The 24,523-nt window shown below is 40.5% G+C and overlaps 2 protein-coding genes across 4 annotated transcripts in view; one reads left to right on the top strand and one right to left on the bottom strand.

Annotated features, from left to right (window-relative positions):
* The window catches only part of dennd1b (DENN/MADD domain containing 1B), a 106,011-nt gene extending 89,985 nt beyond the window's left edge, over positions 1-16,026 (bottom strand). Inside the window, exons 1-2 of one of the 2 annotated variants that reach the window (XM_079641956.1) lie at positions 15,738-16,026; positions 15,064-15,128 (exon numbers count right to left, since the gene is read on the bottom strand). In XM_079641956.1, the coding sequence (XP_079498082.1) occupies positions 15,064-15,128; positions 15,738-15,754 (82 nt within the window). In that variant the 5' untranslated portion in view covers positions 15,755-16,026. The remainder of the gene's footprint in view (positions 1-15,063; positions 15,129-15,737) is intronic. The other variant, XM_079641957.1, reaches the window with a different exon arrangement.
* A 1,339-nt stretch (positions 16,027-17,365) lies between these two features.
* cUnh1orf53 (chromosome Un C1orf53 homolog) lies at positions 17,366-23,017 on the top strand. 2 transcript variants are annotated; one of them, XM_079641976.1, is made up of 5 exons: positions 17,366-17,499; positions 18,608-18,765; positions 19,063-19,232; positions 21,507-21,608; positions 22,699-23,017. In XM_079641976.1, the coding sequence occupies exons 2-5, from the start codon at positions 18,699-18,701 to the stop codon at positions 22,768-22,770; spliced, it is 411 nt and encodes a 136-aa protein (XP_079498102.1). In that variant the 5' UTR covers positions 17,366-17,499; positions 18,608-18,698; the 3' UTR covers positions 22,771-23,017. The 2 variants fall into 2 exon arrangements, with proteins under 2 accessions (XP_079498102.1, XP_079498103.1); XM_079641977.1 differs by having other exon boundaries at positions 17,367-17,499; positions 18,621-18,765.
* Positions 23,018-24,523: the final 1,506 nt, after the last annotated feature.

Genomic DNA, 24,523 nt, shown 5'->3' with positions numbered 1-24,523 from the left:
AATATATCATCAGTTGTAAAAGGCACTTCAAATAATTCATTATACTGTAGTGGTCTAGATCTGGTTTAGAAGTAGGTCTCAATTTAAAAAGGGTGAGGAGCGTTTTAATTCCAAAGCTTGAAAATTTGAATAAAACAAAAAGAAAACAACCTCTAAGGTAGAACCTCCTTTACCAGCCAAAAAGAAAATCAACTGGCAGGCTTCACATGTGAGAGATGCTAGCCTGTGGGGATTTATAAGCCACTTCTACAGCTACATCAGAAAAAAAGGTAAACAACAGCCTCAGCCACTGGAAGGAGAAGAAAGAAAGAGCTGCATGGAGATGATGTGACCCTATTAATGCCACATTAGTTGTTCCGTCTTCCCAGAAAAATGCTTCAGTGGGACGAGCTGAGAGGCTGAGAGAGAGAGAGACGTGAAAGCGATACTGTCTCCAGGCTAGTTGGGATGCAACCCAATTTCACAGCTTCACGAATGAGTGGCACAGCATATGGATACAACCTTTGTGACAGCCTCTGTGTATCACCACATATCAGCGTTGATATTCCCAGTCAGATTCCATACTGGTCCAACATTATGTCAAACACTGGCTCCGCATGACTGCATCTTCAACACAGCACACAGAAAGCATGTTTGTTGGGGGGGTGTTAGCCTCCTAAGCTAAAGAAAACAAACCAGATCTCCCTAGACAGACAACTCTCCAACTCTTTCTTCACCGTATGATGTGCAGTTGCCGCAGAATAACAACATCTAGTGCTGACATTAAAGCATTATTGTGCCCTAAAATCTGAGATATAACCTGAAATCTGAGATATGACCCAGATATTTATTTCCGAAGAGGTAGCTAAGTTGCAACAGTACAGGTTAGTGGTGGTGATGCAGAGATTTCATTTCTGGATGTCACCTGGTTGGGTTAAAAAACTAAATGTCTTCACAGAATCACATGCTTTTCTCCATATGGTCCAACCATCTGCCTCGGTCAAAAAACAACATCTATATAAGCACTGTAACTGAATGACTCCATTATTAAGGTGATATGCACAAAAAACATAAATATTTCAAATAAACGGATAGGATGTATGTATGTGTATATATATATTTGTATTATTTATAATCATTATTTATAATTACTTATATATATTAATGTTTTAATTGGTTTTGTTTTAATTCCAATGTATTCATATTCTTAAGAATCAGAAGTTCATTTAATTAAAATGTGTATGCCATTATATTATCCTTACATCAGTGAAATAAAATGGTCGTAACATGACAATAATTACGTTGATCGCAATTCCTATGGGACATTATATCATCCTACCAAAAGCAGTTACAGTGGCAGGCCTATGTTAGTGGAGTCTAATTTTAAAAACAACATTGCAAACAACATATTGTTTTTGGATTTACAACTTTTAAAGTTTAAGAACGCCACTGATCAGGTCATTGTCACTCAATTACACACACTTCGGGGAGAGTTCCTTTGCTAGTGTTTGAGGTGGGGGTTGCAGCATCAGAGAAAACAGTGTGTGTAGCACAGCAGCTCCTTGAGGTGTGGAGAGGATCGATCTCAGTTAATGTCAGATGGCACAGCACCCAGAGGCAGCTGCATGGTGCTGATGACAGTGTAAAGCTTTGCCTTTGGCGGCTACATGCTTGGTGCTGCTGAGCTGTGATTTGAAGTTCACATGCAAAGGCTGACAGACAGACAGCTCTCAGTCAGGCAGGCAGGCAGGCAGTCAGTCAATCTTTCCACAGGGATGACAATACATCTGTATGTGTTAAAAGCCTACAATACTGCCTAAACTCATTTACAGAGGTCTCAATACTCTGCAGGACTGACGGACGAAATACTGACAGAAAAATACACGATCCAACAACTGAAACCTAGACTCACACACACACACTTCCCCAAAACGTAACTGACTTTAGCAAAAATAAAAGTGAAAGACTTCAGGCTTTGGGGAATCAAAACTTTAGAGAATATTTATTCGGCCATTTTAAGAAAAAAGGCCCTTGCCATCCAGAAAATTCTACACTTGTCCATCGATTATTATTCCTATGCTTAATGGTGTTTAAAAAACACATTTTAACCGCACTGGACCCATTGATAACAGACTGTCCCAGATTTAATTCCCTTAAACTGTAGCTCAATACAGATAGCTGCTAAACCAGTCATTTACTGGTTGGAATATACTTCATTACAGCTGCAAAGAAACAAAGTACATCTTTTTTTAATTACTTTGTTTCATAAAAACTATTTTAAAAACTGCTTATCATACATTGTAGAGCCCAAGATGAGACCGCCCAATGTTTTATCTAACTACTCCCAGAAAGAAATCAACTTAAAATGATACAAATAGAGAAAATAACAAATCCTAACATTTGAGAAATAAATGCTTGGCATTTTTGCTTGATGACAGTTTTGGTCAAAATATCATAACACTATTATAGTATATTAACAATATCGTTTTGAAAACCAGTTGAAATTAGTTGTTGCTGTTCTAAGATAGGAGATTGAAGTAACTTAAAGTGTGTTTGAATTTCAAAACAGCCAGATTCATGACTTTAAGATTCCATCCCAGTCTAAGGATAAGGGATGCTATGATGTACAGAGTATGAAGCCCATACAGGGAAATATTAGATTTGATGCAATATAAATACAATGGACTTGACTTAAAAGTGAAATAGATGCAGACTAATTCAAACCTGGTCAAAAGCAGGTCCTCAGGTACGTCAGACAACCCATGTTAGCCTATTCACTCCAAAAACACAGGTCAATCCTACACATTGTGTCAGCCTGAATGGTAAATTAATATGTAAACAACTCCTAGCTCCATCAAAATCACTTCTAATGGAGAGAGATAATCAGAAATTCTCAGATAAACATTCAAGTCAAACTTAGGTTTTAAATGTGGAGGAATATATATATATATATATATATATATATATATATATATATATATATATATATATATATATATATATACATATATATATACATATATATATATATATATATATATATATATATATATATATATATATATATATATATATATATATATATATATATGTGTGTGTGTGTGTGTGTGTGTGTGTGTGTGTGTGTGTGTGTGTGTGTGTGTGTGTGTGTGTGTGTGATGTGAAAAACAAGACCTTGTGGCTGAGTTACATGATTTGCAATGATAAATGGTCTCGGACATTCACGAAGACATCTAGATTGACCTATATTTTCCGTCTGAAAAATAGGCCAGAACCCAAATTAAGGGCCAGTAGGGCAACTACATGCATGTAAACACCATCATCTTCACAGTAATTGTGTGGTGTTAGGCAACATGGAAGCAGCCTTGGATGGAGAGACGTAGCCTCAGGGCATGGCTGTTGACATGTAAATAGTGGGGACAGGAGCTGAGATGACAGCACAGACAGTGGGCTTGTACTACTAGTTCTGCTTGACTTGGGTTTGGCATTGGTCACAAAAATTAAGGTCTAAAGGACAACAGTCTACATGTCAGGATACCAGTACTCATATCATGTCAATAAGTAGGTTGATTCCCTTAATTGCCGAGGAAAATACATTTCTGTCTTTTTCATCATTCATCTTTTAGATCATTGTACGTCAGTCTATGGCAGCAGCCCTTAGAGACCACAACATCCTTTGTAACAATCTCTGCCTTTATCTGCTTCTTCTGTTTGTCTAAAAGTGTGGTTTTAAGAACACTGGGATATCTGTCTGCAGTCTTCCCAGCAAAATGAATACTCTTCCTTTTACGGCATGAGTTGTTTTGCCAATAATACAGATAAGAAATAACTAGACATCCAAAATATGCATAGTCGGACTGAACCATAAATCAAAAACACAGACAGGTAAAGGTTCCAGTAGGAAAATGCTTAAAGGTCACCTATTATGCAAAATCCACATTTTCATGTCTTTTATACATCAGCATGTGTCCCCTCTGTGTAAAGAGATTCTGAAAGTTTCAGGACAAAAGATTCTCTCACTTTTTGTCCTGATCTATATAAAAACTGAAAATGAGCTGATCAGATTTTGGCCACTTTATGATGTCATAACGATTTTTTGGCTTGTGTAACACTTAGCCAATAACTAGACCCTCCAGAAAAACGCGATTCTGCTATCGCAGAATTTACCGCATAATCAGCAAAATGGCGCAGATTTTTAAAAGGCCGCATATTTATCAAAAGGCCGCATAATCCCCGCATTTTTCCACACAAAGTTGAGAAGAAAAAAAAGTTAACTCGTCTTGACGTGACGTCATCAGCTCGCGCATCACAGAATGCAAACAACACTGTATAGAGTGAACGTGTGGAGCTCACACGATAGAGATATGATATTTTCATCACCAAGATGAAAATATCTAATCCATCTCATTTACCGACGAACATTTCTACTAAAGACCGGGCAAAAAGTGGGGGGAAACTATTCTGCACCCCGTGCAACTGTGTGTTGGAGCATAAGAGAAAATCGACGGTGACGACCCACTTTGATTCATTCAAACATTCGAAAATGCTTTCTGCTGCTGCGGACAAGAAAGCCAAACAACTTACGTTCACCGAGGCATCAACCTCCAAAACCCTTTCGAGGGCTACAAGAAACGAGGTGAGTAGCCTACAAGATTGAAGCTGCAGATAACGAACGAGTAAATGAAAACAGAATGAGGCGGAGAAGTGTGTGTGTGTGTGTGTGTGGGGGGGGGGGGGGGGTGTGAGATTAAAATAGCCCAATTGCTTTTACAATAAATAAACATTGAATGTGTTTAATTGAATAGTAAAGGGGTTTAACGTTAGGGGCAGGTTGTGTGTGGGAGAGAATAAATAAGACAGGCCAATATTTTAAAAAAGATCTATAATTTTTCCCGCATATTTAGCAACTTTCCGCAGTTTCACCGCATAAAATCACATAAAAACCCTGCATGTTTAATCGCATAATTTAGGAATTTAGCCCGCGTTTTTCTGGAGGGTCTAAATAACCAACCAAGGTAAACCCCCCCCCCCACACCTTATCACCTGAATCTCCTCCTAGAGCACCATTGTGTTCTTTTTAACCAAAATATCTCTCAGAGGGGCATGGGGAGTGGCTCCTTATGCTCATCTAAAGTAACAGACAGATAATCAGCACTTTTGAAACAGGGCTGAAACAGAGGGGATTATGGGATGCTACAATGATCTGTTTGGTGTTTGGAGCCAAACACTTCAGAGACATGTTTTGTATATATCTGAAGCCTATAGTATATTGATGAAAAACAGTATAATAGGGGACCTTTAATATGGGTACAAATAATTAATATTAAAAGCTTTATGATCCTCTTTTTATAATTGTGTCTGCACACGGAGGAGAAGTGGGCAGGTTGGTGTAGTCATTAGAAGTGAGTCATGCCTAAATCCTGTTAAAAATCTTGTCATTATAAAATATGCTCAAAATGACAGTCACCAAAGTCAGATTTTTGAGCAGAGCTTTTTTTTTGTTTCTGAAATCCAATTTGCCAGACTAGGAACAGATTAACATCACTAAAGCTACATTAAAGCAGGAGCTACACTAATCCTGTTCATTTGTGGGCTAAACTAGGCCACATTGGTATTACATGCATAAGAACCAGCCAATCATTGCTCTTTGACTGAATACTTGTTGTCTGTGGGGGTGTGCGTGTGTTTGGTTGTACATGCATGTGCCATCTGCTGAGCTGAACATATACAGTACATGTGGACTTCTATTGTCATGCTTTGATTGGATACATGTGAAGAAGAGCTTCGCTTCAAGATGACACTAGCAGTTTTTTGGAAGCTAAAATTCAGCTGGACGTTATCCTAGCCTTTGCATCGTGCTTTTTATTTTTAAACACAAAATTCCCACAGCTCTCTGGAGCATAACTTAAGAGTGGTCACGAGGGAATAGATTCATCTGCCATCACACGAAGATGCATAGCACACAGAAACACACAGACAAAAAAACACGGCACCGACAACAATGCTGCGAGGCTCCAAGAGGGGGTGAGGTGATGAAACTCTACTGCATTCATCAAAATCATCGCCTTTTAAATCATTGATCGGGTCCTTATTTTTCCCCCTCTTTTTTGCCGTAAAAAGGGGAAGTCTAAAAATAGCCGGTGAGCGTCAGTGCCTAGAAGTCTTTCCATGTTCTCCCAGGCTGGCAGAATTAGTGAATTCAGATGAGCCTCCTGCACCTCCCACAGCCTCTGTGTCTCTTTCTCATGCACGGTCACACACATCCACGCAGCCGTGCACACACACACACACACACACACAGCTATACATGCACAACAGACACTACTCACTTAAACATGTACCTACTATCACACATGAAAAACAGTTTGTCCCTGGAGTTTTACCACGGCGTACGTGAGTGGGAAAGATCAGCCAGCAACCCCCTCCGTATCTCACCTCTCAGTTTATAGACTAGTGCCATCAGCATATCCACCACCCCCTTCATCCTCCCTCTCTCCCCCATATCCCTCACTTCATCCCCAACCCCACCCTGTTTCATTTTGCCCCAGTTCTTCATGCTTTGGCCAATAATACTTTGCGCTATGAAGAAACAACAGATAAGTCCACTCATAGCTGTCCTGCTGGATGTGGATGCATGTGTGCCAGTTTGCGTGTGTGTGCCTGTGTGTGTGTGTGTGTGTGTGTGTGTGTGTGTGTGTGTGTGTGTGTGTGTGTGTGTGTGTGTGTACGCACGTGTTTGCCAAAACATGAACGTAGCGAGGTCACCACCTGAAAGGTCCAAGGGACTTGTTCCCTCTCTCCATTCTCCCTGTAGGGCCCGTCTGTCAATGTAATAGGGAGGCTGTGGCTCAGTGGGTAGTGTGCTGGACTTCGAATCAGAGGATAGCAAGTTCGAGTCTCACTGCAGTCAGTATGTCGTTGTGTCCCTGGGCAAGACACTTCACCTCAAATTGCTCCTGTGGGGATTGTCCACAGTACTGAATGTATGTAAGTCGCTTTGGATAAAAGCGTCTAAAAAATGACATGTAATGTAATGTAATAAGTGAAAATCAGAAAGGGGTGCGAGATGAATTGCGCCTTGTATGTGACTGTGCAAACAACGTGTGATCACAAAGAAAAGTTGCTACGTGAGAAAACGAACATGAAGAGGCAGGACATGAGAAGTGTGACTAAAATGTGTGAGTGTATAAAAGGCAGATGTTCATGGACAGAATAAATACAGAGGATTGCAATGGCGGCAGGTTTTGTGTCCACACAGACGGAGCCATTTCCCTCCCTGGTGTTTCATTAGCGTAAGTTTCTGCTGTTGAATTCTCCTGCATTTTCTATTCTTCTGGATTCAATTTTCCTCTGTGCCTTGGTAACAACTAACATGTCATGTGCCTGCACTGGCCTACAATGTATTCAGACAATGCCACGTTATTTATTTTTGGTTTGAGCTTTACCATTTAATCTGAACCCGAACAGGCCAGGGTGAAGACAGCTGGAACTGAACCCAGTAAGCAGCAGGCCACCACACAGCTACTGAATGGATGAGTGATTGCGAGCAGCGAGCTACAAATGACTGCGGACACGGACAAAAGAACCAGGCAGTGGGGCACTGAGAAAAGCAGTCACACCAGTAGACGGCCAACTTGTCATTAAGATAACCAAAATGGATAAACAAACAAGTGTAATGGTATATTTTACTGTATTATACAGGCAAACTGGTGATGAAAAACCTAGCATTTGAAGAAATATTCCCCTTGAAACTGAATTCCCACTGCTGATTAAATCTCACACTAGCCTTATATTGATAACTGAACATATCAATATAAAATCAGACAAATTTGAATTGAGTTATCATTGAATCCCCAGTTTTGGCTCGATTACGGTACATAGATTTCAATGCAGTAATGTTATAGCACCTATACATTCAATATGCTTATTGCAGTTAAAATCTAAAAAATAAATAACGTTTATTTTATTTCATTTGAGCCTTTATGATGCAGTTGAAACTTTTTTTAAATGTGGTTGTGAACTTCCGTCGTATGATGAAATAAGCCCCACCCCACTTATTTACCGACACTCTTTGTGCTAGGTAAAATAGGTGTTTTTCTGCTGAAAGTTAGACTGCGCGAGAGACGTCATCCTATAAACATCAAGGGGGAGGGTATTTCTCGGAGTTCATTCACACTGTGGTTGATACCTTACCATAGCAGGGAAGTGAGGGACTTCCTCATTTCACTTCAGAGGAAACCGATAGATCTAACTCAGATAGTATTTGATTCGGTGTAAAAGAGCCAATTTAGCAAAGTCATATGGGTGAGATAAAAGAGAAGGGCAGATAAACAAAGTGTGAGACCCCAGGTCCTTTCAGGAGTGTGAGTGGAGGAGTGTGGCCTCTCTAATGACCAATCAACACCCTCCTTGCTGCCATGGCATCTGTTAGTACTCCAATGGCCTCCCGTCTGAGTGTGAGCCTGCCGTGAACTCAACACGCTGCCGGAATCCAATCAGACTGCAGAACCGGCAAAGCTTGGGTCAAGGAGCACTTCTGACATTTTGTAGAATGTCAACGTTCAACCTTTTCTAAAAGTTATATTATACAGGAGTTTTGTTCCACGAATACGAAGGGTGAAAATGGGAAAGAGGGGAAGGCAAAGGGAAAAAAGAAGGAACATCACAGTGCTGCTTGAGGGCGCTACAGTAGGAGATTGATAACAAACTAGAGAACAGTAGGTGACACCGTGAGACCTTTCGCATCTCAGGGAAATAAATGCTCTCAGGACACAGAACAAAAGTAACTTTTCTTAGTTCTACTGAAGCTTTAAGGCTCCCGGAAATCAAGGAGAGAATTGTGTCTACCCCATAGTATTGCTTTCTGTTCCCCAAACATATGCAAGTGCATCCTCCTGCACATTATTCTAACACTAGTAAGAAACTCTCTTGAGATACTGCAGCAAACAATAAACTTTTCACTAATTTCTTCCCAAAAAAGACACATAATCTATAAACTGACGGGCGCTGACATGAGATTAAAACAAGATAACAAAAACCCTGTCACTCTTCCTCTAAGGCCCCGGCCACACGAGGATGATAACGGTCGCATCTGCTACAGTTCACTATCAGATAGACGGTTCGGCAACACAAGTCCGACATGGAAACGCAGAAAACGATAACGGGTCCCAAGGTGGGTAGATCTGCAAACGAAACGCTCTGGGGGTGCAAACGGCTCTGTGTTTACGCCAATACGATCATTTCCTGATAACGTTGAAGCAATAGCCCCGCCTCTCTCCACCTCTCCTGCTCAGAGATCAGCTGCTGGGCTGTCAGAAGAGGGGGAGGAAAAGCGAGGCTCCGTTTTCATTATTATATAGAGTCATTATCAATTTGTTTTAAAGCTCAATAAATAACAAAGAAGACCTTTGACCAGCACTTTTCAAATGTTGTCCGGAAGATTTAAACTTTAACGGACATGTTGACCGGCGAAAAAAAATCTAATTGAAACTCTGCCGCACGGTGCCCTTGTCCCTTGGAAGAGGTTGGTGGGTGTTTGTCATCTGCTGGTGGACTACCGGAGAGAATTACAGCAGGAGCAAACGCTTGCCTCGGGGAGGGAGAAAAAGTGCCAGAGCGTCCACAGCGGAGAATAAACAGAAGGGCAACCATGGCAACCATGCGCGGGAGGTCTTCCGCACTGCTTTTATGGCAGGAGTACAGCGCCACTTACAGGCCCGGCATATGTACTACAGCGTCTCCAGCGCTTTCAAGCGGTCTCGTGTGAACGGAGACGTTTCTGGTGCCTATTGCGTGTGGACGGAAGACTTTTTTGATATCGATTTCGGTCCGTTTGCGTTATCGTCCTCATGTGGCTCCAGCCTAACGGTACGTCTACACTACAGGCATCAAAAAATGCTTTCAACGCTTCGCCCATTCACTTGAATGGGGTGACGTAGAAGATTTTGAATCTTCGCCGAACTGCATTGTGGGGAGCATGGCATGGCTTTGCAAGCATCACGAGCATCTATCGGCATCAAAAGTTGAACAATGTTCAACTTTTGAGGCTCGATGCTTGGCATCAGCCAATCAAATTCCGTTTATGCAAATCCCGCCAGTGCAAGCTCAGCCAATCCAACCGCGTGCAAGCTGGGAGAGCCAGACCGCAGTTCATTTCCTCATATTCCAAACGAGATATTACGGTAGCAAATCACCCGGTTCTTTACGACCGGAACTATTTACCGGGATACAAACCGGAGGAACCAGGCATGGAGGGAGGTGGCAGAGACAGTGGGTGAAACTGATAGTTTTTTCGCCTGTTTGGAGAGTTTATATCCAGTTTACTTCGTTTTAACATTGCTATTGCTCTGTATGTCGGGGGCGGGAGATTCATGTGATTGGTTGCTCGCAAAAAATCGCCAAGCTTCAGACACGCCCAGCTTCAAGATTTTTTCATGCCTGTAGTGTAGATGGGCCGTAAGGCTAGAGGGAGTCATGTGATGTAAATTGTAATGATGCTAGTCTGTAGTGAGGCATGGAAAAAGCATTCACAATCCTTTAGATCGCTTGTGGCTCTCTCTTCATCTGACATGCAATTTTGAACTGAGGGAGCAATGAATAAAAAAGATACTTAAGTGTACACAGAAACACCATGTAAGGCAAATGGCAGAAACAAGAACCAGAGCCAGATTTTAAACCCAAGACTGTCGTCCTGTATGCATCAGCTCTAGCCAAACTGCTCTTAATTAAGTTTTTTTTTTTTAACAGTAAATCGTTCCCCCCTAATTGCAGCATGAATGTTGCAGTAACATTGATACACTAGTCTATTAAGTTTATTGCTTTGTTACTTGGAACAATCTGGCTGGAGGGAGCGGGCGAGGACAGGTAGCATCTGTCCCCACCTACTGCCTTGGCAGCATTAGCGTCATCTGCTAGCTTTGGCAGCATCTTGGAAGCACATCAATATGGCTTTATGTAGCCAGGGCCGCTAGTAGCTAGCATGCCAGTCACGCTCTCAGGCAACGCTCGCTCACAGCCCGAGCATCCTCAGAGCACTGAGCCAACAGAGCTAAGCGGAACTGAGCTCGGGCTGAACAGGGAGGCCAGGTCTCCATGGACCTGCATGAGGAAAAAGGGCCAGTGTCTGTCATCTATCGACACATCCACGGTTAGAAGAGTGGGGCCAAGTCCAGATATAAACACTGCCACCATTGTAGCTGGGAGCATTATTTTGTTGTCTTTTTTCCCCAGCAACACTGCTGATGCTCACGTCAAATCTTAATAACAAATGTGCAATAAATAATAGCTGTGAGGTGATGGACTGTTCTGTTCTTACCTGCGCTACTGATGTTATTTTGCTACCACAAGTATTTCCAAAAGACAAGAATCTACCCACTGGAGAAAAAAGTGGGACTAACGGGAACAGTCTCAGAACACTGGAAGAGTTTATTATACTAAATGACATGCTTTAAAACTGACAAATAGTATTCTCCTTGACCACAGTTAGACAAAAACTGGAACTGGATGTCAGTTAGGGCTAAAAGGTCTTGCATCAAAAGCAGCAAAGTCCATGTTATTCAGAGTAGCTGAATAGCCCTGTTGGCTAAACATCAGAGATCTTCAGAGGTGTTACGAGGCTTTGCTTACAGCAGTGTACTTAACAGTCAAATCTGTCAAATGTGATCCCTTTACAAAGAAGTACAAAGATAGACAAAGTTTATTTTAGTAGATTTTCTTTGTTGGATTGGATCATTGCCTGGTTTTTATTACTGGAAATATTTAAGACAAAATAAGCTGAATTGGGAACTGCCCCTTTGGACTATCTTTAGCAATGCTTGTTAAAGGATACATATTTAAAACAGTTTCCTCAAAGGTGTCCTGTCGAGTTCTCTGGTAAACTATGTATGTGCACATTCAATACTACTCACTATAACTGACAAAAATGTGAGAAAGGGAAGTAAAGTAAAAAGCATTCACAATCAAGGGATGGATATATAATCATTTGTCAGAATCAGATCATTTATATCATATGTATTATTTATAGTAGATTATAAACATTTCTTCTCATTTTTTTATTCACCAAGGATCGTGAGCTGGCACATCCTGTTTGAGCCACCCAGTTGATTTACACAGACGCCTATAGGACGTGGGCAGTGCTTCAAAACTGACACTCACTCTGTGGCTTGATATTCAGCAAAAAGCCACACAATATGTAAACAATTACACATAATTCTTTCACAACTTGTGTGTTGTACTGCAGGATTACAAATTGTGATTACTTGCCAAAATGTAAACTTTTTATGAGTGATCTTTTCTTAGACCATTGGTTTAATAAGGTCACTGAAAAACAACCCTTAAAAAAAAATGTCTTATTGCAGGCCTGTGTGCAAACATGTGGGCGTTGTCTGCACACATATCGCTGACTGCTTAAGATGTGAAACCACTTAACACAGGAAGTTATAGGAAAGGTGAACTGCCCATCTAGAAAAAGCAAAGCTATATTTACTGACTACATTACAGGTGTCTCAGTTTGCACTTTGTTTGTGATTACAACAAAGGGGAGTTTGGAATCATGCCATGCTGTCACACATGCATTGTAGTTTCAGACCTGCAGGACCAGGATGTGGTGGAAAAACAATGTTGCCGCATCAGCAAAACCCTACCCACACCAGACCAAGGTTTCAAGAGGAAAGCCTTTCAGTCACTTTACAGCACGATGCTTCAAACTGGATCGCTGATAGAGTGAAACACAAAAACAGGGATGCAGCCAAAATCAATCTAAAATTAAGCTTGTATTCCCTTAACTGTGAGGAAGTGTTTTGAGAAATATGAGTAAGCTGAAACCTTCTAACATTCCTCGAAATGCTCAAATGTTCTACACCATGTTGCTATGACAATTTAATTATAGTCTATCATGGTTGCACTGTTGTTTGTTTGCCTCTGTGAGTTAGTGGTAAGATAATGTGTGAATATGAAGTGGTGCTTTTTGGCAAAGGACTCAAAGTTTGGCTGTAGGAGAAACAGCTCTTGTTAGCGGTGAGTGACTGTGGAGGTTTCATATCTGGCCAAAGCTGTTCTGTTATGACTCATAGCATTAACCGTTTCAGCTCATATTAAAAGTAAGCAACACAGAATTGAGACAAATGCATGTGTTACCAAATGTAAACTGTAATGCCTAAATGATGTATACATCTATCAAATCCGCTCCATTTAGACCTAGCACAATGACAGCACAGTTTTAGCGTTCAAGAAGCGTTTCATTACATGCAGATGGCAGCTAAAGCCAAGTTAAAGAACGGGAAATTGATCAGATTCAGGGAGAAGTGACTCATTCCTTAAATGGTTATCCGAAACTTCTCCTGTAAAAAAACAATCCACCACAACCCTAAGCCTCGCCTGTCAGACTGTCGACATCTACAACAAAACAATGCCGTCTTACATCCAATCAGGACAGAGACGGCACTTCAGTCATGACTGAGTAGAACTTGTATGTTCAATCTGACCTGAGGAGTGTGCAAACATGGCTCTGTAGCTGTGCTCCAGGGAGCAGGAGTCCGGATATGAGTCTAACCCCGGATCATACATGAGGGAAGTCAGTTATTACAGTGCAGGCCGGTGGTTTATGAGTTGGTTTAAAATCCAATATCAGATGTACATCCAAGGACAACTTTCAGTATACTCTGGTAAGCTCAGCAGCTGCACAAGTGAACCATCCACATAACACCTCTTTAACGTCAAAACTGAGTGGGCAAAATAAGACAGCTGGTGTAATATGCAGTGAAAATGTTTTTACATGATATTTAATTTATAGGCAAAACTTGATATTGATGTGAAATATAGGTTACTTTCTTTCCTATATTAATAAAAGGCAGAATATGGTGTTGTTATTCATTGGCCACAATCATTTCCGAGACTAGTCTGAGCACTTTTTGTGAGGGCCTCCATTGCAGGAATGTTTGACCACTGCAAACAGCAGAACGGTTGATGCAGCTTGCTGACCCAAGCGTGATCTTTCTAAAACAATCTGTGTGGGGTCACGGTTACAAGAGAAATGCCCGCACTGGTTCAATTGTGGTCATGCTCAATAACAGAATAGAGCAGACTGGAAATGATGTGAAATAAATGACAAATGCAAAACACTAATAGAGATCTCAAAGCAGCTTACATCTCTTTAACAGCTGAACTCATCGTCAACCTTCTTTAGTCGTTAGGATCTTGACAGTTAACTCTGGAGTACACATAATAACACCCCAGACATAATGATGGCCTTCATTGTGCAGGAAAAACCGGACTCAGACATGTAGGGCAGTTCTGTGACGCTCATGGCCTTTCTTAGAACACTTCAAAAACACCTCTGTACAGCCTTACAATTACTGTAAAACAAACAGTAATTTTCCCGCCCCATGACTTACAAGAGGATACAACTTGAGGCAAAAAAACAAAGACATCTTTATCAGGATACATATTAGCCACAACTAACAACTGTTTAGTATACAAAAACTTTTTTTACTAGGGACATTTATTAGTAAGGAATTTGGGGAAAATGTCCATCAAAATTGACCAGAAGTCAAGGGGACAATTCAAACTTTTGAGGGTCTGGAAACAAAGGCTTTTTGGCATTCTTGCTTGATAAATGAATGGCCAAGTGTAAAAAATAGCTGAATATTAGTTTTACCAACCCGTAAATTCAGTCTGATAGATGTTACAAAATAATTATATTCTACTCTATTTCTTGCTGTCAATTACCTATTTTAATAAAGTCACCTTTGTTCTACGAATGTCAGAAATGCTGATGACACTTTAATAAAGCCAAAGGCATTGTCTTAATCTATCTTTTTCTTCGTTCTTGTCTGATTGTAATTGTATGTATTTTAAAATGTGGAATCAGTGAATGATGGGCGTGTTTGGCTTATAAAACGACTTTGATGATTTATAATTCATGTAAATAGTTTTAACTGAACATAATCAATGAGTCGTTCAACTTGAGCATCATTTATTATGAAAGTTATTAAAGGTTTCAGAAACGTTTTCCTCTCACCTGTCTGTACCAAGCAGCTGGCAGACTGACAGCACATTATTAATGAAAATATTTACATCATCACCTACCTTCATTTTCAAATCTTGGACATGCCACCTGTACAACCAGATCAAATGTTCTCTCTGGATTCTCCCTGCAAAGAACAAAACACTGTTTACTCAGGGGAGATAAGTGGCAGCTGTTATCACACACAACCATGGGCAACAAGTGTGTTTTCAGCATTAGCACACGTAGCAACTGTGTTGAATTCCCTTGCATGTGCATTAGTATAACATCAATGAAGTGCACATGCCCTACTTTACGTGACTCACACTGTCAATAGCGAACAACGTCAATACGAGCATGTTAGCTAAAGCTGGTGGGGCTTTATGTAAGAATGAGGAGTTATCTTATCGGACAACGTGCAATATTTGGACAAACTTTGGTCACAGGACACTGTCGCTGGGTGTCCTGTCCACATGTAATACCCTATGTACGGCTGTATGCTCGGTTAGCGGAGCGGCTAATTGGTGGTCAGCTAACGGACAGAGCAACAGAATGACCCAAATGCTAGAGCCAGCTGGCGGTTAAATCCACGGCTGGAGGAGGCTCGAATTACGGCCAACATTCCTCCATATTTCACACTCAGCTGCGAGTTAACGCTGCGAGCCGGGGACCACATATTAGCCGTTAGCTCGACAGCTCTATATCAATGAGCGACAGCAAAGAGGGGATTAAAAAACTGAAATCTCAGTGGTCTTACTTTATTCTGCTGTCCATGGTTTAGCTACAACATCGCGACAACTCCGTGCTGTCGGCGGCTCTGCTGTGGCTGTGCCTGGCTGTCCGCGAGGATCTCCAGCTCGACCTTCCTCAGTCCCACCCGTCACTTCTTCTACCTTATCTGACACCTCTCGAAAGTTGCCGCGACCGCATGCTTGGAGGTTGGACAGTGTGGGAGTTTGTGCCGTCCTTCTGCCGTTAGATGTAGCCTGAATCCACAGTTCAGCACCACGGCGGATATTTCCCACAACAAACACCACTCCAGGAAGTGCTGTCAAAGATTTGGTGACGTCAGCGCGTCAGATGAGCACCTTGCTTCTTCTGCCTGCAAGCATCTCTGCTCCACTTGAAATGAGTAACCAGCAGGATACACACAGCAGACCTCAGCCGTGTGATTCATGCTTTTAAAAAAAAATTGTTTCCCTACGAGACTGTATTATTCGTTCAGTAATTGTGGCATCGGTAGCCTTTAGCAGTTGCTACAAAAATGGGGTCCTGGGACCATCAGGAGTCCTTGTGAGGGCTTCCAAAGTATTACAATAAGTTTTGGCCACATAAGGGCTGACTAACAACCTACAAAGACAACATTGCTCTAAATATATTTTTAAGTTATTATGTTTAACATCATAGCAAACAGTTGCCTATACATTTAGATATACCAAGTAATATTTGTATTAATTTTTATTCAGTATTTTCATTATGGATTAGTCTACAAGTTATTTTCTGGATTAATAGTTTGCTTTATAAATTGCCCAATAAATGTCAGAAAGTATTTAACAAAAAATGTCCACCCCAATTTTAAATCCATGGTGATGTGTTCAATCATTGCATCATTACTAACACCCGATGTGTTGTTGATCTTCACCATGTAATAAGGAATGATATGGTTGCTTAGCTGGTAAAATTAAGATTTTATATGAAATTAAAACAATAATGTATACATTTATTTACCAGTTGATAACTAGGCAACGCAATTTGTTTGTTTAACGTGATGAGTGAGCAATGACCACAATGTATCATGGGTAACTTCATTAAAAATAAACAGAGCTTCTGAAAAGCCTTTGCCTTCATATTTCTTAACCAGCGTTAAGTTGCATTTGAACAAAGCCTGAAGCTTTGAAAAACAGGCTTATGACTAAATGTCTGTCAGCCATGGTATGTGTGGGGAAAGTGAAACAGTAGTGCTTGCCTCTACATGATTACCACCACAGAAGTGCCTTAGAGCAAGGCTTTTAACCCCAAATGCTCCAGTGCACACAGACTGTGGGGGGCAGTTGAAGTTGAAGAAGACTGGCATGATCACTTGACTTTATCCTGCATAATAACAGTGTGCCATGTGTAAATGCTACTTACAGTAACCATGTTAGACGCCAGTAGTCCATGCATGAAATAAATGCTGAAGTCGCAATACATAATTCAGTTACATAAGCTTTATAGCAAATTAATTATTGGTTGACCAGCGCCCTAAAGTGACACCTGGTGACATGATCAATTAGCATTGAAAATCTTTTAATTTCGTTTTTAAGGGTAATATTATTCGTTTTTTCATGGATGTCTTTTTATTCATCCTAAATATGCAGTGCCATGTAAATCCTTTTTTAGGGTGGACTTTCCTTTTATTGTTTGCATGTTTATGCAATATGTGTCCCATGGTAAATTGAAACCAATGGCTTATGTACATCTCTCTCCTCTCCAGAGAGTCTGCCTGGATCCCAGCCAGATTTCTTCAGGCTGACTGGAAGGTAATTAAGTGGCAGCAGACTGGGGCATGCTGTTTCAGGCATCCATATGAAATGATAATGGCTGCTGCCTCACCAAAAAAGAAAAACACAATATGACACACATAAACAGAAACAGAAACATAGATAAAGCCCTTAAGAGTTTTGGACATTTTGAACCAGTGAGATATCACATTTCAGGGAACACAGTTATCTTAACCTCAAATAGAAAAAAGGACAATATGATGTTCCATTGTTTTAAATCCCTTGAAATATGTTTATGATCTGCTTCAAACATTTGACCTATAGGTGCACATGATTAAACTCAAATCGAAATATCATCACAAGTAACAGCAATTGCAACCTCTTGCACTGTTTCCCAACATTCAGTGCAAAATGTAACTTGTAAAGCATTATGCATTATCTTACATTTCAGCTTGTTTTACTAAAGAAAGAAAATAATCTTGTTTTATTCATCTAGCGTTTTTTGTGTATACAATGTTCCTCATCGTAAGCATGAATATGTATATTATCATTGATGTGTAATTTGTCTTAGGGTGCATTGACCCCACAGTGTCAGTCAAAAGACACTTGTCAGGTTTCATTACCCAGAGTTCATTTGTAGACACATCAGAGGTGGCTTACAGCGGTGGATAACCTTGAGAGGACTCATTAATGTCCACTCATCAACCTTGCAGTGCTTTGTCCAAGTCACTATACTATATTATGGGAAGGTGTCTTTGTTTGCATTGCTCCCAAGGAGGGCAAAGCTTGGAATTTAGGGATAGTGTATAGGCTTACAATTTAAATAGGCTATACAAGAACGGGAGGTTTAAAATGGCATATCATAAAGGTGTAGTAGAATACAGCAGAAAAAAGATAATAGCACTTTTAATTACAGAGGATGTTTGCTACTTTTAGCTACTGAAAATATCAAAGTGCTTTTTGGGAGTGAATGAGATGTGTTTTTATAAGAAAATAGTGCACCAATGCTTTAAGATTTGTGTTGGTCATTGTTAAATCACTAATAATTTATTTCATTCTATATGTAGTCGCATAACTAAATGTAGTAATGAGGTGATGATTCACAAAACTATTATATTTGTCAGTCATTATTTGGTGTTTTATGTAGTTTGTTGTTTTAGGTTACATATCCTTCCACGGGGCGCGTGCGGCTGCAGTGAAGCAGCAGAGGTGGCGCTGTGAGAGCCAGGATCAGTGGCATGGTCACATGTCTTGTGACCAGGCGAAGCAGGAAATACGTTCATGTAGAGGGAAAACCGGCAAAAAGTGAGTGGAGGACGCAAAAGTAAACATGTTACATATTTCAATGTGATATAATCAGTCGTTTTTGTGTTTGATTATATGCGCGGTTTTCCTGGATATCTATTTGCACTCAAGTGCAAGGTGATTAGTTTAAAGTAGTTTAACCTTTACCCGGTTCCAGTAGGTAGTACTTTTATTTTTTACAGGTCATGTTTCACCAACATTACCGCCGGTGTAAAGCTTTTGTCTGCCGATTGATTATCCTCCATGTGCCTTTTAATAAACGACTTTTAACAATGTCAATACCGAACCTATCTGAAGAAAGCTCGAAGCGACTGAAAGGCAGAGCCAGGTTACAGTCCGATGCAGACAGGAGAGGAGCAGACCCCAATGAGGGGCTGACAACATGCAGCATTGTATACGAGCACCCTGCAAGAAAGTTCACAGAGGAAGAGATGGACATCCACAGAGCCCACAGAGAGGCATGTGAGGTGAGACCATCACTCTCCCACCCACTGCTCCCATGTTGATGTCAATCTGATCACATGATTAATTACAACAGTGTGTGATATGTTATTTGCAGCATCAAAATAAACCTAACGTGCCAAAAGTACTTATTATGCAAATGTGCCCATTTCAGAATAATATATCATGTTTTGATTATAATTATTGATGCATTAAAGTGTTATCAAAGCTGGTAAAGGTGCAGCTAGTTGTAATTACTTTGTATACTGCAGGGTAGCTTCTGAATGTTATTCCAGGTGTAACTACAGTTTTATTCAAGTGTTGATCATATTTCACATCATTAATCAAAATCTTCAAAGTAGAGGAGTAAAAGTACAATATTTACCTCTGAATTGTAGTGGAGTAGAAGTACAAAGTAGCATAACATGGGAATACTTATGTATTACTTACATAAGTATTCCCATTAAATGTAATTATTATCTTCCTCTGGTTATTTGTTGGTTTTAATTCTCTACTGAGTTAATTAACTTCAGTTCTGGCATGTGTAAGATGATTTTATTTAAAGTAGCAAAGCCACAATGTAAAGATACTTTGAGTACAATACTCTCATTCAGAACATTGCTGTTTGTACAGTATTCAAATGCTGGTCAACTATCTTTCAATGTAGGATCTGAAAATGCAAAGCATGTAGTCAAATAGCTGTCTTTGAGCAATAAATAATATCAATTGCTGAATCGTAGCCAACTAGAAGTATTATAATCATGATGGTATCACAAACCTATTTGAGTTGTTCTCAACTGTTTGCATTAGAGTCTAGCTGTACACAATTACACCATGTCAACAAAAAAACATGTATGCATTCTGTCACTATTGTAGTGCTACACTGAAAATATGAAACAGGTATTTTAACTTCACATGCTTCATCTGTTTACCAAAACAAATGTAATATATGCAAGCTCAGTAGCAATTTTTTTTTGAGCTATACTCAATATTGTGTCTACTTATTTATGTTGAGTTAAAATGTTGCCTGTTAAGCATTATGAATAATAAGAATCTAGTAGAGAAGACTGACTACCTTGAGGTGATTGAATGTTTTTTTTAAAAGCCCACCATGGTACATTTTAATTTTTACCAAGTGATATGCTCCTTCAAATAACAAACCAAATGTGAATTTCACAATAATTCAAATACTATTAGTACAAACAGTACTGTATAAAATAGTATTATTGTTTATCAAAACTGTCCTGTACCTGTAGAGCCATTGTTCACTTTTTCTTCTAGAAATCCCCCAATGTGTCCTTGGTATAATTACATGTTACTATCATTTGCAATTTTAAATTTGTTACAAGGTTTCCTTATTTTCATTGTAATTTCCAATTTGTATTATATTCTGGATCACAAAGGGATTGTCAATATATTACACATCTATGGTGCAAATATATGCACCATAGATATATTTTAGGAAAATTACAGTTGTAAAAAAACAATTTTGTTTTGATTTACTTAGACGCTTACCTACTCAGTGTTTCTACACAGTACCTGTCATGTAAGTAATTGTCAGATCCATCATATTCAACCAAATCTTCCTTGCTCTTCCATCAAACATAGTGTGTCTCAGTGGTGATGACAGTGGTGAATAGGTGTCATCTTCATGCCTCCAGGCTTATCTGTTGTAAATATTGTGCTTCTGAGTGTGGATGAAGTTGAGGCAAGTTGGCCGCGACCTGAGGAGAGTGGTAGGGCCTGGGTGGGAAAAGCACAATACAGAGGGGGCCCTGCTATGCCAGCTTCACTATGTGCCCCTGCAATGCCATGTGAAATGACAGGCTGTGTCACCAAACGGCCTGGGGGCTTTTTCCCTTTGTGGCCTGTCAAAGCTCACCAACTAGTGGGCTCTCAGTTCGAAACAGACTGAAGGAGGACATTTTCTAACTTCCCAAGGAATGGCAGAGTAGCTCAGTGTTTTCTTCTACGTACAGAAGAGTTTAAATGTCTGTACAAGATGCAGATCAGTTGATAACTCATTGCAGATTTTCACCTACAAAAGAGCTGCACTAATTATTTAGTAAAATCAGAGATTCACCATGTTGCATCTGTTTGTATGCACATAGGTTTTCTATTCCCTCATCTCCTTGACCCAAAGCAATCTGTCTCTATATATTCACATTCAGTAGTATACCCGCCTGTGCATTTGTGTTAGATATGTACATGTAGGTATATGGTGATGTATGCAGGGGTCACACACCAGCATGTGTTTGTATGTCACACTAATTAAATAATAATGTCTTCATTCTGTTCAGACAAAGAAGCAGATGTACGTGGACCCTTCCAGTGGGTACAAGGTGTTCACAGAGTATGCCCAACTTCAGAGAGGGAAATGCTGTGGCAGTGCGTGCAGACATGTGAGCCCTTTGATTTCTTGTGTACCAGGTTGTGTGTTTCTCCACTTCACTCTGTTTTTTCACAGCATGTTTTTTCTTTTCATCTGGCCTCAGTGGTATGTTTAGTTTTGTCCCATCCTCTTCATTTTTTTTTTATCCATCCAGTTTCCATATGTCAATTTGCCTTCGATTTAACCTGTGTTTTCTTAAAGATCAAATAGCCTTACATTTCTTATTCCCAAAATAGCACAAGTTTATATGCATGGTCGGTTGACAAGAGCATCTGAACATCAGCTGTCCCTGGTGCCGAAGACAATCATTTATTATTTTCAATAAGTCCATTATTCTGTATGTTTTTTCTTTTCAAAAGGCACATGTAAATCATTTTACTCAGTTTGACAATGTACTTTAATGTTCAGTGAACACTAAGCTTTAGGCTTGCTACATTTGATATGATACATGTTACTAATGTAAACCAGACAAGGGCTGCACAGCATGTGGCCTGCTTGGTGCATGAAAACATTTGATCCCTCAAAAAACAAATCCTTTTTTCCTCCAGTGGTTATACTTTTGCAGACATTACTGATGAAATAAAAGGCTTAAATAGTTATTTCTTTCGTATGGGGGTAAAGTGCTTATTTTACAAACATCGCTTACTGTATGTTGCACCAAACAAACAACATTTATTCACAAAGTGAATGACCCATTTTTAAGCTTTACCAGTTACAATATGGTCTCAAAGATGAATGGAAAAACAGTACATCATTTCCCCTAATCCTACAAGTGTTAAACTTCTCAAGGCTTAATACTTTTAACGTTGACATACATCTTTAGGTTTATTATTTGAAAATCAAACCACACTCTATAAATGTAGGTCGATATAGACGGGATGGATTTGATCATAACATTATACCCTCATTATACCTGTGCTCACTTCACCTATGTTGTGACCTGGTGACATGTGTCGTCCTTTCTTCCTGTGTCTGGTTCAGTCCTAGATATTCTTTTAACCTCATCCTGTGCTCTTGAAAGCTTACAACCATGTCTTGTTCTCTGTGTGACTGATGTTTTACTCCACATATGACTATATCTTTTTTAATTTCTCCTCTAGTGTCCATATGGCCAAGTCAACGTGAAGGACCCTGCAATGAAGAAACAATTTAATACTTTATTTTATGCATGACGAAGGTAAAATGCCTGTTCAGAATGGAACACAAAACATGTTGCTTATCTTCTGCCTGTCATTATCCGGACTACTTTGGAGTCATTTTTAGCAGTGTACTAAATGATGAAATAGGGGTACTGTCTGTGCAATATCTACCTCCAGTGAATCACAACTATTCTCAGGATTATTATTATTCTCACAAGACGGGGGAGGAGGAGCAAGGATTTGTTCACTAGAGCCTCATATAAAATAGTCTTTAATCACATTTTTGTTTTGCCATATCTTTCAGTTCTTTTTCTCCAATGTCCAATGAAATGCCTTGAGCTCCATTTCTTGTTTCTCTTTAAGAGTACTTAATATTTTGTGGTTTTCTGCTACTGTGATGCATTTACAAGGGTTGTGGGAGTATGGAGATGAAAAATGAAAGAGCATTTTAGATCTTTGCCCTCCAGATAAAGGGCATATAAGCAAAACTAACTGCAGATAGTCAGATGGAGTCTTGTGCTCTTTTGCTTTGCATCTCTAGCTATTTTTCCTCCCAAATGTAAGACTGTATGAATATTAGCATCATTTACACTCCACAAGTGCTCGCCTGAACTGTCTACCTTTGACTGAAACGCTGTGTTGTTAAAAATAGGCAGGGGCCAAGGGTCAGCCCTCACACTTGGCTGCGCTTCTTTTACACTACTTGATGGAATCAGGCTGCTAACAAACATGCCATGGACATCAACAGCAGCCCTCCCCACCGGACTCCCAGCTCAGCCTCCTGGCAACACTTGGCTCCAGCTCAGCTCCCTGCGGCTGCTCTCCTGTGCTGCAGCCTAATGAACTCCTGGGCCCTCCTATCCCAGCACTGCAATAGATCAGCTCATGTTCACGAGCTTGTTTAGACGCACACATGCATAGACAGGCTTACTCCATCAGAGCACCCTGTGGCTCCTAATAGGCCAATATAGAATAAAGGTTGCTCTAAACACCGCACTGTGTAGCCCACAGTAATAGTACAAGTTAAGGTCAAGCGCTCATGCGGCAATACCTGTGCGTGCGAGAGATATTGAGGGAAGATGTGGCACTTGATTTGTGAGTGCATCAGGGGAGGCAGCGCCATGCCTCCGGGCGCTGGCTGTGAACCTGCCACACACACTCGCCTGTCTCCGCCTGATCGGGCAAACAGCGTCGGGATGAGAGGATGTGTCTGCCGCGGAGTCCTGTCGCAGCCGCCTACTGGCGCAGCCACATTTTCCCTCGGCAGGTGGGTCCCAAAGGCAAGTGCTTAGTGATCGGACAAAAGCCCTGTGAGCGGCTACAAGGAGATTCATGATCCCAACAGTGCTGGGGAGGACAGGTTCTTGGGGATGCGTCGTCAGGCGGGATGAGAGGCAAATGTATTTGGTGTTATTCTAAACCGAGGCAGCGGAGCGTGCGGCAGCAACATTCCTACAGCGGGACGGTGAAGGTGTCACACTCATCAAGTACCTGGGCCCGCTCGCCTGCCGCGGCTCTGCGGGTTTTGCCTAGGGACTTGTCTGTCACATTAAAGTAGATGCATTGCCATTCAGGGCCTCGGCGGTCCCGCAGCCTGACCATGAAATAGGCCAACTTTCATGTCTGCCTCATCCCTCCACGTCTTCCCGATCCAGTGATGGCACAGTTTGAAATGCTTTTTTTTTCCTTTTTTAAATCATGTTCTTGACTATCAGTTGTTGACTGAGACACAAACAACACAGCAATCCCTTTGAAAGATTTATGGAGAAAGTTACTTGGAAAAACC

Source organism: Notothenia rossii (assembly GCF_949606895.1).
Source record: "Notothenia rossii genome assembly, chromosome: 1".
Lineage (NCBI taxonomy): Eukaryota > Metazoa > Chordata > Actinopteri > Perciformes > Nototheniidae > Notothenia > Notothenia rossii.
The sequence above is the reverse complement of the archived record's forward strand: the minus strand, read 5'-3'. Positions and strand labels throughout refer to the sequence as shown.

Coding starts and splice junctions, on each gene's coding strand:
- cUnh1orf53 (XM_079641976.1), top strand. CDS start 18,699: ATGGTCACATGTCTTGTGACCAGGCGAAGCAGGAAATACGTTCATGTA. Junction 19,233..21,506: donor CCCACAGAGAGGCATGTGAG/GTGAGACCATCA, acceptor CATTCTGTTCAG/ACAAAGAAGCAGATGTACGT. Junction 21,609..22,698: donor GTGGCAGTGCGTGCAGACAT/GTGAGCCCTTTG, acceptor TTTCTCCTCTAG/TGTCCATATGGCCAAGTCAA.